This window comes from Pholis gunnellus (genome assembly GCF_910591455.1).
Source record: "Pholis gunnellus genome assembly, chromosome: 23".
NCBI lineage: Eukaryota > Metazoa > Chordata > Actinopteri > Perciformes > Pholidae > Pholis > Pholis gunnellus.
Genome location: NC_136550.1, coordinates 11,627,262 through 11,641,508, shown reverse-complemented (window position 1 = coordinate 11,641,508; position 14,247 = coordinate 11,627,262). Strand labels below are relative to the sequence as shown.

General features: G+C 39.8%; 1 protein-coding gene across 1 annotated transcript; it reads right to left on the bottom strand.

Annotated features, from left to right (window-relative positions):
- Nucleotides 1–1,562: 1,562 nt before the first annotated feature.
- On the bottom strand, nucleotides 1,563–14,168 carry LOC306714603 (interferon-induced very large GTPase 1-like). Its single transcript, XM_079184649.1, has 6 exons — nucleotides 14,056–14,168; nucleotides 13,712–13,789; nucleotides 13,500–13,581; nucleotides 12,363–12,431; nucleotides 11,792–12,049; nucleotides 1,563–7,738 (listed from the first exon to the last, which is right to left on the bottom strand). Exons 2-6 carry the CDS (start codon nucleotides 13,751–13,753, stop codon nucleotides 3,072–3,074), a joined length of 5,118 nt encoding a protein of 1,705 aa, XP_079040775.1. The 5' UTR covers nucleotides 13,754–13,789; nucleotides 14,056–14,168; the 3' UTR covers nucleotides 1,563–3,071.
- Nucleotides 14,169–14,247: the final 79 nt, after the last annotated feature.

Below are 14,247 nucleotides of genomic sequence, written 5' to 3'. Positions count from 1 at the left end.
CTTGGGGCTCGGGATGGTTGAGTGGCACGGTTTTGGAGTTTTAGTGGCTGAAAATTCTGTCAATCACTTCATGGAACATTCGGTGTGTTCGAAATAACCACCCGGTTCGAACAAGCAGTCACGTGCTCAAATCCGCCCACCATAGGCTTATCAAGCGCTCCATAGACACAGACAGAGACGAGGAAATTGCATGGAGGAGAGATATGATGACCCCCAGAGGGGTCAAAATGGCTCAAAATGACGCCAAACAGCTCTGTTATGATATATTGTACAATATGAGTGATAAAGAAAGAAATATATAAGAAATATAATGAAATATATAGTTATATAGTAGATAAAAGTACAATGGAACATCTGCAACTCCTGGTTCCAAAATGAGAATTTGGCATGTTTTTTCGTACATAAACCTCTATAATTTGGGTTTGCTTCTCTTTATTTCCACCAAATCTTTTTGTGAGGCACCTGCACCGCTTTGGCTATGAATTGGGAATGTTTTTAGGCTAGCCAGGGCCTCATTAAAAAAATTAAAGTGGGGTCGTAGTCGATGGAACAACTTCTCTACGTATATTTTTTTCATTCTTTGTTTCCTCCTTTTATTTTGAAATATGTCTCGTGGTCCAACTCTGCTGCTGATGAGAAGATAAGAGCCCTGACAAAAGTCAGCTTTGACCGGCTGATGATGTAATGGTGGAGGGGCTTGGCCTGAGATTCATGGTCAGGACTTCTAAACACAAAGTGCAGCCAACGAAATATTCTCCCACTTCACATGTAGCAGTGTTTACATGGAGCTACTTGATCACATGTGGGACAGACATGAGGGCTTTGATACCATACGATGCCTCACAGAGAAGTGAGATCACACAGGTGGTCTGACTGCTTCCCTCCACACACTGTGTTGCGTTGTGGTTGTGGAGGTTGTGTTGACCTTACAGTGATGTGATGTAGCAGTGGAGAGCTTCATGCTCCAAACTGTTGAGAGATAAATGAAATGCTCAGTAAATCTTAAAAGTCCAGTGCACTTTTAGAGCCCGAGCGTGTGTTTAACAGTGGATCAGACTGGATGTATGTGGACACACACTTAGCCTCGTCTGTGTGATGAAGTGATTTTGGTTTATTCTTATTTCAACGTGCCCGAAAACTGCAGCCAAGCAAACCAAAATGGCTTCATATCGCTGAGATAGTTAGAGATCTTGTGTCAGGTCAGAGGTGCATGAGCGCACATGGTTAACGCCACACAATGGTGAGGACAGTGACACACATACACACACACACACACACACACACACACACACTAACCTCCAGCTTGGTCTCGATTGCATCAAGCTGCACCTGTTGTCTTGTTTTTACATTCTTTGTTGAATTCAGAAACCCAAGACTTGAGACGAAGAACAATTTTAAATAATGGAATTTAAAAAAAGATGATTATTAAAAAAAAAGTATAGTAAAACTATATAAATAAATGCGGTGATGATATTTCTGTTTACTTCAGAAGTTATTATGCACTGTATGCTGTGATTCTGATCTGGGAAACATTAAAGACATTCATAGCCAGTCTGGTGATTTTGTCTCTTTATTGATATTGTGAACAAAAGTAAGTATATGATTAACAATGAAGGAAACATGATATTTTGAATTCTGTTAAAATGTAAATATGTGGAATCAGATACTTTACAGGAAAAGATCATTTCTGCAAAATATTTAGCATTTTTATAAACTTGATAATAAATGCCATCAAATACTAATTGAAATAAAAACAAAACATTTAAGATAACATAATGCTGAGTTAGGGAAATAAACAGTCATGTTTAACCTACATGTTGACATTTAGACTGCATGAACTATTAATACATTGAAAATGTAAATATTTGTGCATCAGATCTTTAAATGTATATTTACATATGCTAAACAAATAGATTCTAACTTTCAAGTAACCATCACATAAAAAGATGCTCCTCTGTTTAAAAAAGCGGAAATAAATGTAGAAGAGACGACATGAACCTAAATATGTAGATATTTGGAACCAGATACTTAATTAAAATAAAACTCCTTAAAAAGTTTAGTAATAAAACAAAACATATTTTACTCAATTATATAAGAAGACCACTTACACCTATGCATGTTGACATTCACACTGAATGAGGGTTTAAAAGATTGGAATTGTAAATATTTTGCATCATAAACTTCACAGACAAATAAACAATTGTAAGATTCCATTATTTTACAGTTGTACATCAAACTTAATCTGATAAAACTGTCCTGTTATGATACAACATAGAGACTAAATGTAACATTTTAACCTGGACACGTCACAGAAACTAAAAACCCTTAATAGCAGAGATATGTCATTTGATTCACAGTGTACATCTTTTCACTGACGATATAATGACGATCATCTTCCACAACAACATTTAAATCAAAGTCTGATCATCACTGATCAGTGAAATATATGTGTACTTTCAATATTACAAGGTTTTTATTTGTCATTGTACGACAGGGTTGCACTAATAAATTTAGATTGTAGTCTCAATTCACTACATAGGAAAGAAAACTAAAAAAACACTATATTAAGTATGGAGGGTGGAGCATGAATGAAGGAGTCTAGCAGCCAGAGGAAAGACGCTGTTCTGAAGTCTGGTGGTTTGGCAGCTGATACTTCTGGATCTCTCTACAGACGGCAGCAGGTGAACAGGTTGTGGCTGGATGGGTTTTATCTTTTAATGTCGTTTTAGCTCTTCAGACTCCTCTTCTCACCAATATCACTGATGCTCAGTAGATATGTGCCAATGATGTTCTGTGCAGTTTTAATCACTCGCTGTAGAGTCCTCCTGTCCTGTGCCGTGCACATCCTCTGCCAGTTTGTAATGTTTGCAGTCAGGATGTTTTCTATTGCTCCTCTGGAAAAGTTGACAAGAACCTGGCACGGGGATTTGTTCTTCAACCATGTCATCTTATGTCACGTTACTATTTGTGATTCTCCTCTTTATCGTATAAAACGAGATCTAAATATCCACGAGAGGATAATGAATATGTATGAGGATGTGCACCTCTGTAACCACAAAGCATGTCGTCTCTCACTTGGTGTTAAAGGAGACTTTGATGCTTTCCTCTGCTTGCTTACGTGTGATATGTTTCCATGTTGCAGGAATGTCAGCAGGCTTTGCAGTGAATGCTTTGGCAAACTGCTGGTTGAACTTTGCCAGAACGTATTTCCAGTAGTCTGATGCCTGGAGGCTTACATCTGGAGCAATTCTCCAGTCTGGGTAAATCATTGCGTAATCCTTGTAGAGGTACGATTCATCATTTGTAGCAGCGCAGCGAAAATGCCTGTCACTGTTCACAGAGGAAGAGCATACGTTAGTGACAAGTTTTTCTGACCTAGTGGACCTGTATGTACCCAGAGCTTGTGGCCGATGTAGTGAAGCAAAGTGTTCACCATGTTCGATTCCTCCTGCCTCACAAGGCGCTGCGCAGAATGGACACTGTTTACCACATCCAATCAGGTCGGTAAAAAGCTCATTCTGAGGATTCACATTTAATTTCTTTAGTGTCATTTGGATGTTTGTTTCTTTAAACTTCTCTTGAAGGTCTTGTTTCATGTCCTTCACACACTTAGTCAGCCAGTGAGCAAACTGTTGCTGGTCGGCATTGTTCAGGATCATGAAAGCACCAAGAGCATCTTGGGAAATGACCAGTTTATCACCAAGTTCCTGACACACATTTTGAATGAATGACTTCAAGTTGCCACTCTTCTCTGTTTTGGCTTTGTTGACAGCATCATTTATGCTCCTGATACTTGACTGAACATGTTTGTCTTCAAACTCAAACATCGTAGACCCATTTGAGAAGCGTTCCACTATTTGCTTGAGTATCCAGTTCTTTACATACTCTTCATAAGAGCAAATGTAGCTCCGATAGTTTTTAAAGTCATCCTTTGATAGCAAATCCAGTAAAATAGAAGACTGGAGGAACATTCGTGTGCTGAACGTCTGGTTTGTCTTCATTTCACCAATGATATCAGGACCCAAGGAACGGTAGACAAAGTCTTCGACTGCAGGCCTCAAGCAGCGATCCGTGAATTCTTTTGCCTTCTTTTGGCACTGGTCTCGTTCATGGAACACATCTTTAAAATCAGTGCGGAACTTTTCCTTGTTTTGGTTCAGACATCTGTAGGGATCATTCACATGTATGAAATCCTCATGAAGTTTCTGAAACTCTCTGGCTGCAACTCCACAGATGTGCTGTTTCAGAGAAACTTCAAACTCAATCTTTATTTTAAACCTCTGATTGTTTTGCAGCCTCTCATCAATCATGTGTAGGATCTCCTGGATGTAAGTGTCATGGTAATTGTTTTTTCTTTCCATTCTTTCATTCACAAACTGTGTGCTAATTGCAATGATACAGTCAGCTAGCTTTTGTACAGCAATTACGTGATCTTCAATGTTCAAGAAATTGCTGACTTTGTGTTTGAACTGTTTGTAAAATCCTTCCACTGTATATTTGAAAGGCTCCCGTCCACAATCTTTCAGACTTTTTTGACTTAATAATTCACATGCATGACTCCCCTTGCGTGATACATTGTCTCTCAGGCAGCAGGACACACATGTGATGACATTTGTGGTCTTTTGTTTGGAAAAGGAGAGTTCATTTACTGTTTTTTTCCACATCTTATCAAATTCTATGTCTAGCTCTTTGTCTGACATCTTGACTTTTTTTTCCCGACATTCGTCAATCAATGCACACACTCTCTCTTCTAATTGTTTAGTGTGGTTCTCCTTGATGCTATCAAGTTCTGTCATCCCCTGTCTGATGTCAGCTGCTGCTGTGAGCTGATTAGACACAGAGCTTTCCATTTCTCGTCGAAGACTCTTTGCACTGTTTGCAAAGTCCTCTCTGTATCCTTCAACGAGATAGACATGACCCTCTGTTTGCTTGAAGTACTCTGCCAGATTTTCAAGAAGCTTTGTCTCCCAATTAGACAGCACTGTGCAAGCTTCACTTTTCAACTGTGTGAGAAGTTGTCTCATGTCAGATGTCTCAGATTTCAGAGCAACTGTACCAAAGTTGTTAATCTTTGTTTCTGCATTTGTAACCCACGTGTACATTTCTTTTTTGAATTCCCATTCCCATTTGTTGAATTCTGTGCACAGCCTCATGTATGCATCAGCCACCAGGCTGTTTCTGAAGCTGAAGATGAAGTTTTCATGCTTCACTGCATTCCAAAGACTTTTCATCCACTCTGTAAACTCCAAGATATTATTAGCGGATGATTCACAACTGCCCAACATTTGGATTATGTTCTTCTTGAGCTCATACACAGCTTCGCTGTACCCTGCATTGACTGGTGCCATTGGTGGGTTTCCATTCCAGAGTCCAGGAATGTACCAGTTCCCAGTGTCTGGACTGTACTCCATCACATCAGTGAAGCTCATGTTCTCTTCTTTCTTTTCCATTTTGGCTGCTGCCTGGGTCATCTCGTCTAACTGTTGCAAGAGCAGTTTCCTGTCTCGTAAGTTCTTGTCATGGGCTGAAACGTCTGACACATTCTGGTGAACAAACTGACATTTGGGCTTTTTGCCCACCTCTTTCATCCTGAGGAAAGCATGCACAACTATTTGTAGGATGTCTTTCATTTCTGTTGAATTCTCCATTGCAATATTGATGATGGTGAGATCACTCAGCCCCACAACAAGTGTTGCAAGCTCATTGTCGTGCTCATGGCTATTGTCCAGTTGTGCAAGCTCTGGTGACTTTAAGCCCTCGGTGTCAATGATCACCATGAAGTCACAGTTGAGTACTTTTTTGACATCTTCATTGATTCTGATGAGCAACATAAAGGCACCTCGAGTGCATCGACCACTGCTGACTGCAAACTGCACTCCAAACATGGTGTTGAGGAGAGTGGACTTCCCTGTGCTCTGAACTCCAAGAACTGTGACTACCAGTATCTTGCTCTTCTGAGACATCAAGTCATTGAGCTGAGAAAGAACGTCACTAACCCATCTGAGAGGTATGTTGGATGCGTCTCCATCTACAAGCTCAAGGGGAAATCCATCAAGTAACAATTGTGCACATAGTTTGGGCAGATGCTGTAATTGTTGACGTGATGGGTCTGTTTCTGGAAGGGAAAGTGAAGCTTCATAGATCTGACCCATTTCACGGAAGAAGTGTTCAGTCCCCAATGAGCTGTTGGAAAGTTGTCTGTCAATGTCTTTGATTTCTTCTTTGTTCTCAGAATTTTTGCATTTTTCTTTGTACTGCTCCCTGAGATGAGACAATTTCTCTCGAGACACGTTATCGAGGTTCATTCGCATCCATTTCAGGAAATAGCACCTCTCTGTTCCTGGGCTTGATATTGCATTGATGAAACATGTCATTGCATTTGACATGTCGTAAGAGTTTTGTTTTTCTCGAAGTTTTGTTTTCTCTATCTGAAGATCACTTTTGTAGTCTTCTATTTTTTCAGACCCGACATTTCGAAGCCGAAATTCTTCCTTCTCTAAGCGAGTCAGGTCCTTCCATATTTGACCTTGCAAGGGCAGCTGAGCTTCTTTGTATTCAAGGATATCTTGAATTTCAGCAGTGATGGCATCTGCATTTTTCTTGGCAGTCTGGCACTCTGAAGAGTCTTCATCAACGCAGATCCCCAATTCATGGGCAATGTCAGCCATCTGCTCAATTCCCATCTTCATCTTTGACTTCTCAACTACTTTGCTGACAGTTTTCTGCAATGTTTTGACGAAGTCTGCATCATTAATTTGTGTCGTCTTCAGAAGGATGTTGCTGTTAGTCAAGCCCAACTTGGTTGCTACCTTTTCTAGAGTATCTATACCAAAGTGATTGCTTTGATGGTTCCCAACCAAGAAGATCTGTGCCTTGTGTTGGTTGGTAAGCAGCTCGCACTCAGAGTCCAAAGTGTCAAAGAACACAAAAACTGCTGCAGATGTCTCACACAAAAATGAAAATTGTGTTTCAAATGAAGCAATGTCCCCACGAAGGTTAGCTACAGCTACTGGCTCACTGAAGACGTCCATGTTTTTGTTCCCACAAGGAAGGTACCAAGTGATTTCAACCAGTCCATTGGATATTCTCCTTGGATTGTCACCACACTCCATATTATGATGAACAAAGGTATCATGGAACTGCTGAGAATTGCTCAGAAGCTTATTGAGGATCTCTGACTTGGACAAGGAGCACTCACCCAGTCTCACAAAAGATATCATTGGAAGTTCAGAGAGAACAATTCTGTCTTCAATAAAGCCTTTGGATTCTGAGAGGGACTGAGGTCTGTACTTTTTAACAATGTCTCTCATGGCCCAAAGCATGAGTGTGCACTGCTTTGTGTCACAATTAGGAAGCAACAGAGGCACAGAAAACTGACACATAGACATTTTGAGTGCCATTTCCTGCCGTACAAAACCATCAGAACACAGAAAGAGAGCAGTGATTATGTCAAGGGGGTTTAGCATGTCACCTGAATTTGTACTTTTTACTAGATTTTTAAGATCCAACAGCGGGGGATTACAGTTTGACTCACATGCAGATGTACATTTCACATTCCTAGCTGTCACATTAACCATCATCAGTTTCTTTAGGAAGTACCATGGAAGGTCTGAGTTACACTTGGCAGGTTCATCAGTGATGGTCTTGTGGTCAATCTGAAGTATTGTGCTCAGGGATAGCTTCTCAGGGTAGAGCTGCTCCAACCGCAGATCCTCCATTAAGCTCTCTAGATGCGTCTCTGAAGACATGAAAACAATGAATATTAAACCCATTATTGGTTATGTCAATATTCATAAACCCGGATCAAAGTTGTAACATTTAAATTTGTTTTGCAGTTTAAAATGTTGATGTTGGTCAGGCAGTCAGTAATCTATCTGTCCAATTATTGGGTCTAGATAAAGAATACTTCAACACTAGAAGGTGAAACCTTGTGTTTTGGCAACCCTGGAACATTTTCTGTAATGTCGCTATTAGCCTAAAATTTTTATTTTTTTTCAAGAGATATCAAAATCTAATGTGTAGCCTAGCATGGAATTGTCAGCTAAAGGACTTGAGAGAGATGTATTGTGTTTTTCAATTTATTTAATTGTATTCATCAAGTCATAAATCAAAAGGTGAACTATCTTTCAAACTATCAAAAGGAAGTGTAGGTTTTAAGATGCATCGTTAGGCATTCGTGTACCAGTACTGGTGTTGGCAAAAACTGAATGAATGAATCTTTTGAACCGAATCTTTCGCAAGTTTGATTCACATACTGCGTCTACGTTGGTATGTGTTGCCTCCAGGAAATAGCCACAGCCTTGTCCTTTAAAGTCCCACCTCCTTGGCTTTTATATTTCGCTAAACTAACTGCCAGCAATCAAAATGGGAGCATTGCAGCCTTAAACCGTGTTACAAACTCACTCAAGTACTGCATGGCTAAGTTTAGCTTCCTTTAAGCAGTATGGGTGGTGACAAACTGACATGCATTTTGCCCTCTGTGCTTACCATAGCTGTATGCACTCGCTGCTGAGACTGTTTCGTACTGCAAACCCAAATACTCGTCTCAGGCCAGAAGCTATTGTGTTTCTTCCCTATTGCCATTTTTACCTTCCTAAAGACTCTTCTGTAACCCTCAATATCTGTGAGTCAGTACGGTTTAAGGAAATGAACAAACAAAAAAGACTTGTCAGCTTGCAGACTGCATTAAGCATCTAAAACAGGGATGGGCAAACTACGGCCCGCGGGCCATATACGGCCCGTTGGTCTTTTTAATCCGGCCCATCAAATATTGGTACAAAATTGTCCAAATTATGGTAAAGACCGCATTCATTTAGCCTTTTTCCTGCAATACCCGGAGTTTCAGTTGATCCCACTAGATGGCGCACTCCAGACACAATTGACCTTCTCTGGGGTCCGGTCTATTCTCTCTAGATGACGCCCACACCCGCGTTCACTACTTGATTGGTTCTTAGCAGTCACGATTGTACTACCCTGGTTCTTCACACCCCTATCACGTGACCCGTACCCGAAAGCTCACAAACAACAACATCCTCGATTACCGATCGACTACCAGGTTAATTCAACATGGACAACTGATTACAGGTGTTACTGAACGTGTTGTCTTTACTAGCATCTGTTTTCCAGTTAAAGTCTGCATTATTACGGAGGAAGCAGCTGTTATTGGAGCGATTAGTGAGCAGCGTGTCCAGCGGCGTTATCAGCGCTGCGGAGCGGACGTCTGAAGTCACGGTTAGCGGCTTTAGGGAGGGTGATGGACACACAACGGAGGACTTTCCTGTCCTTGTTAATCCGTATTTTGTTCTGCACAACTATTGTGAGGTTCGCAGATAAAATCTAAAGGAACAAAACATTAATTGCTCTCCAGAAGGACATATAATTCAGACACCAGCAGAGTGAGTGAGAACAGACAACAACGAAACTGAGAGTGAGAGACGTGTGTTGACCACATTTATGGACCCGTTATCTAGTTAACGTTTATGTGTACGTGTTCATTTTAAAGTAAATTTGATGTGTGATAGAGCAGTGGTCCCCAACCACCGACCGGGCCGTACAGAAAGAATAAATATTATATTATTTCCGTTTTATTGATTTCTTTTTAAGTTTTATTTTGAAAAAATGACCGGATTCTCTCGCAATTTCATCCGCCTGAGCCTCTTGACACATGTCAAGAGGCTTGTCTCAGTCACGTGATATGTTACCTGAAAAATGAAGCCCGCAAACTAGGGAAAATGAGTAAAACACTTTTGGAGAGCTTCTTTGCAAAGAGGAAAAGGCCACTAAGGAGACAGAAGAAGAGCCTACAACTTCCAAGAAAAATAAAGCTTCATTTAAAAGACAATATCAGGAATCTAATTAAATATCAGGAGTATTTCTGACGTGCTAAACCCGCTCTAATATGTGGCCACAGAGGAAGATCAGCTGCTGGAGATTGTAAATGACTGGGGCCTTAAAAGTATGTTTGAGACAACAACTCTGCTGGTGTTTTGATTAAAAGACTTTAAAAGATATTCAAGACTGAATATCCTGAGCTCACCACTAAAGCACTGAAAACCCTGCTTCCATTTCACTCATCCTCTTTGTGAAGCGAGATGTTCTGCAGTGACAGTAATCAAAACAAAACGCAGTAGTCTGGACATGAGGTACACACTGCGGGTGTCATTGTCTCCCATCACCTCCAGATGGGACCGTCTCGTTGCAGAGAAACAAGCTCGGGTCTCCACTGATTCAGCGTTATTGTGAGTTATATTTATTTATGCATTTTTTTATTTGTTTTAATGCCGATCGTATCATTTAATTTCGTCGTGTTTATCCGCCACACGGTGAATGCCGGTCCGTGGAAATATTGTTTTACATGAAGCCGGTCCGTGGCGCAAAAACGGTTGGGGACCTCTGAGATAGAGCAGAGATAGAGCAAGACCCGCAGCGCTGTAACTAACGTTAAGTCTGAAAAATAAAACTTCTTAAACTTTCCACTAAATGTGTCTGTTTGAGTTAGTAGAGGAAGATTTTAGAAAAGATCTTAAGTATCAAACACGACCTTTCATTATTAAATACTTTATTACTCTGTCGTATTTTGTTTAGCAAAGCAACCAATCTACTTCCTGTTTCCACGGAACCCACGCGCATGCCCAGTGTACGTGAATCGTGACGTGATATTCATTTTCAGGCGTTTTAATCTGGAGGGAGATCATTTCTAAAACGATGCTGAAACGCTGTGTGGACGTGTGTGAGCGGATGTTCAGCGCGATGAACATCAACAAATCAGGTCACAGTTTACCTCCATATCGATACCAACAATGTTTTTTTCTGCCTTTTCTTGCTATCATCAACAATGGCCGAAATAACAATAAAGAGTCCCACATGGGTCGGAAAACCGCCGTCATGTCTGGGTTCATAACATCATATGGAGGCGCTTCACCAAGCTATATTTACTGTATCTAGCAGATTTTACAGTGATTTAATTGCAATAAACATCAAAAAGAATACCAAATTACATCATGATGAAAATGTGTAAGCCTGTTTTAATGCTTTTTCAGGTCGGTCTGCAAGATAACAAGCAATCAACTTTTAAGATGATTGTTTTTTGAACGACAGGCGGCACGAATTTGCCTCTGTTTGCGTCTTTGCATTGACTTTGTTTTGTAATTGAAAGGTTCACTTAGTGTTTGGTGTGAACACACCATTAGAGTGTCTGGATGCAGTCTTGAGTAGATTGGGACTGGAGGGATTGAAGCCAAAATGGAAAAAGTGCAACTTCTTCCAGACAAAGATATTAGTACTAAAGAATATTGTCTCAAAACACGAGGTTTCCATGAGGGCTGTCACAATATCAGAATCTCACTACGCTATTATCATGGCCGCATGCTAATGTGTATGTTTGTGTGTGCTACGTGTGAATCTGCCTGGGTGCAAACATGATGTAGAAATTTCATTAATTTGGGCTTTCTACCAACCTTTATCTTTCATTATGTGTGTTTGTGTGAGTGTAATATAAAGTTTTTGCATTGGCTTTGAGTGGGCTTACCCATTTTCATTGACATATTTTAATACAGGGACTAAATCTGCACAGTAACCGTATTCAGTCAGGTGTTTTATGTTCTCTATAGTGTTACAAATTTTGATCTCTACAATAAATAGTTATGAGATAGAGATGCTTGCATCTAATTCATTCCTCTTTTATTTGATTCTTCTTTTGGAAATCTCTACAGAGTTCTGGTAAAAATGTTTAGATTGCCCCTAAGTCTGTGACAATATTTTTAAAATTCATTACAATAAGAATAATTCTTACTTGTGCGGGCAGATGTCACAGCTGGCTTGCTGATTCTTCCATTCCTAACTTGTGTAGAAACCATAAGAGTGTAACACAGCCCGGGCTTCAGGTTGCTGAGAGTGAGTTTGTTTGTGTCTGTTGACTCTTGCACAATGTCTCCTTCATGACAACAAGTCACAATGTAACTCTCCACTTCACCAGCAGGGGTGTCCCAACGCAGAGACAGTGACTCACTGCTGACCTGATAGACTGTGATCTGCACAGGAGGGTTGGGCTCTGTAGGAACAATATAATGGTTTAACTGGAAATTCAAGCTGTCATTGTTTGTCTGTAATTTAAAGTACTGCCAAGAGCAAGAGGTGAGGTAAAGGAAAAAGCCACATATAATCACGCCATGCACTTATTTTGTAGGAATACAATTTACAACCTCTTTAGTCTGAAACTCACCTTATGTGTATATATATACTGAGAATACCTCGGTGTAAGAAGTACATTTGTTTAGTTTTCTTTGTGAGCCCAAAAACCATGCAGACAACCCTCCATGTTTTTATTATTATTATTATCCAATTGATATATTATTCAGATTTACCTGTGAAGACGGTTTGCATGGATTTGCTTGTTGCATTAAGAAGTGACACTTCTCCTGGTGGAGGAACATCTGTCATAAGAGAAGAAAGAAGTACATCTCAGGATCATTGCAGTTTGTATTTAGTCATTAAATTGGATCAGTTGTTGAGGGTCACACTTGCTCCATGCATGAAGTATAATTTATCTACTATAATGAACAATGTCAGATTAGGGGTATTGCTTAAATTAATTCGCCTACTTGTGCTCATGCAAATGTATTCTGATATGTGAGTTTGTTCTTTGACAGCCGATGCTGCTTAACCTGTTTAACGCTTTGTCTGTGTTATTGTTGCATTGAATGAAAACATGCAATGTAATAATGCACACCAAAACATCAGCTTCCTCCATTATCCAACGTGATCAATATAAATGCTGTCAAGGAAGTCGAGAGCCGCAAACGGAGACGGCTCACCTTAAAAAAAGAAAAAGTGCATTTTCAAACTCCAGTGAGCAATTGAAGGAGAGATACATTTAATAAATAAACAAATAGCTTAAATAATGAACATAATTCATAACTGTTATAAAGTCATATTTCTGCCACTTTCCCACAACTGATACCGAATGAATTTTCCAATGGGTTCAAACACTGGAGTTATCCGTATATAATGATTCATTAAATAATTTAATTTGTTTTATGTTAAGACGTGTAATTAGTCCGACTGTAGAAAGAGTCAATTTCTCGTCACATGTCTCAACACTACAGTAACATTCACCCAAATAGTTCAAGAAGCCTCAATTAAATACATTTAAACAATAATTTAATGAATCATTATTTACAGATAACTCCAGAGTTATCAGTTGTGGGAAAGTGGCAGAAATATGACTTTATAACAGTTAGAAATGATGTTCATTATTTAGGCAGTTTGTTTGTTTATTTAATTTAGCTCTCCCTAAATTGCTTTTACTTTGAAGGCGAGCTGTCTCTGTTTGCATCTCTCGGCTTGCTTTACTCAATTTTCATTATTAAAGTTAGATAATGGAACAAGGTGACATTTTGTGAGATTGATGAGATTAGGCAATACTCCTCATTGGACATTCTTTGTTATGCAACGTGAACAATGGCAGATAAATTACACTTCATGCACGGACCCACACTTACAGTCAGACTGTGATGGTGGTGGAGTGTTCTCTCCTTCCTCCCAGTATGGCTCATGGGAGGAATCCAGCGCATCAGAGAACTCCTTGGTAATGGATACAAATGTGTTGATTAAAGTGTAATGAATCTATTCACAACAGCTGGAAGGACAACACATATTTGGCTTGTAATTGTTTTGTTAATTAAGTTTAGAGTTGTGCAAACCAGCTGTTTACCTCCTCATCTGAGTTATCCATCGTGGGTCCACTCTCAGCCATCCCACACTTGCTCCAGATTATTCAAACAGCTTCTCACTGAAAGGAATAGAAAAGAACTCTGTAACTCCGTCTCTGCCAAAACTGTTGATGTTACACAGAAATCACTCAGCTAAGTGTACTTTGCAACCTGCCAGACTACAATATAGACTAAAACAAAAACACTGTAATCAATTCACAGTATGAGCGATGAGGACAGATAGAACATGCTGAGTCATGTTTGTGTTTTAGGCTATGGAAGGCCTACATTTGAACACTATTTAAAAGACGGAAAAACAACCAATTACAAATAAATTGTTGCCTACCTTTGTAGATTATCCATAGTGCAACTGTATCCGTTCTTTAATCGAGGAGTTGTTATCTACTGCAGCAATATAGGTTCAGTATTAGTCCTGAGGATAACGCTCTGCACATCCCTACAATGCCATAGTCTGTCACTGGCATCGCCTTTTATTCAGCCTTGTGAAGTTACTTTCTGTTTTGTTTCTGGGAAATAG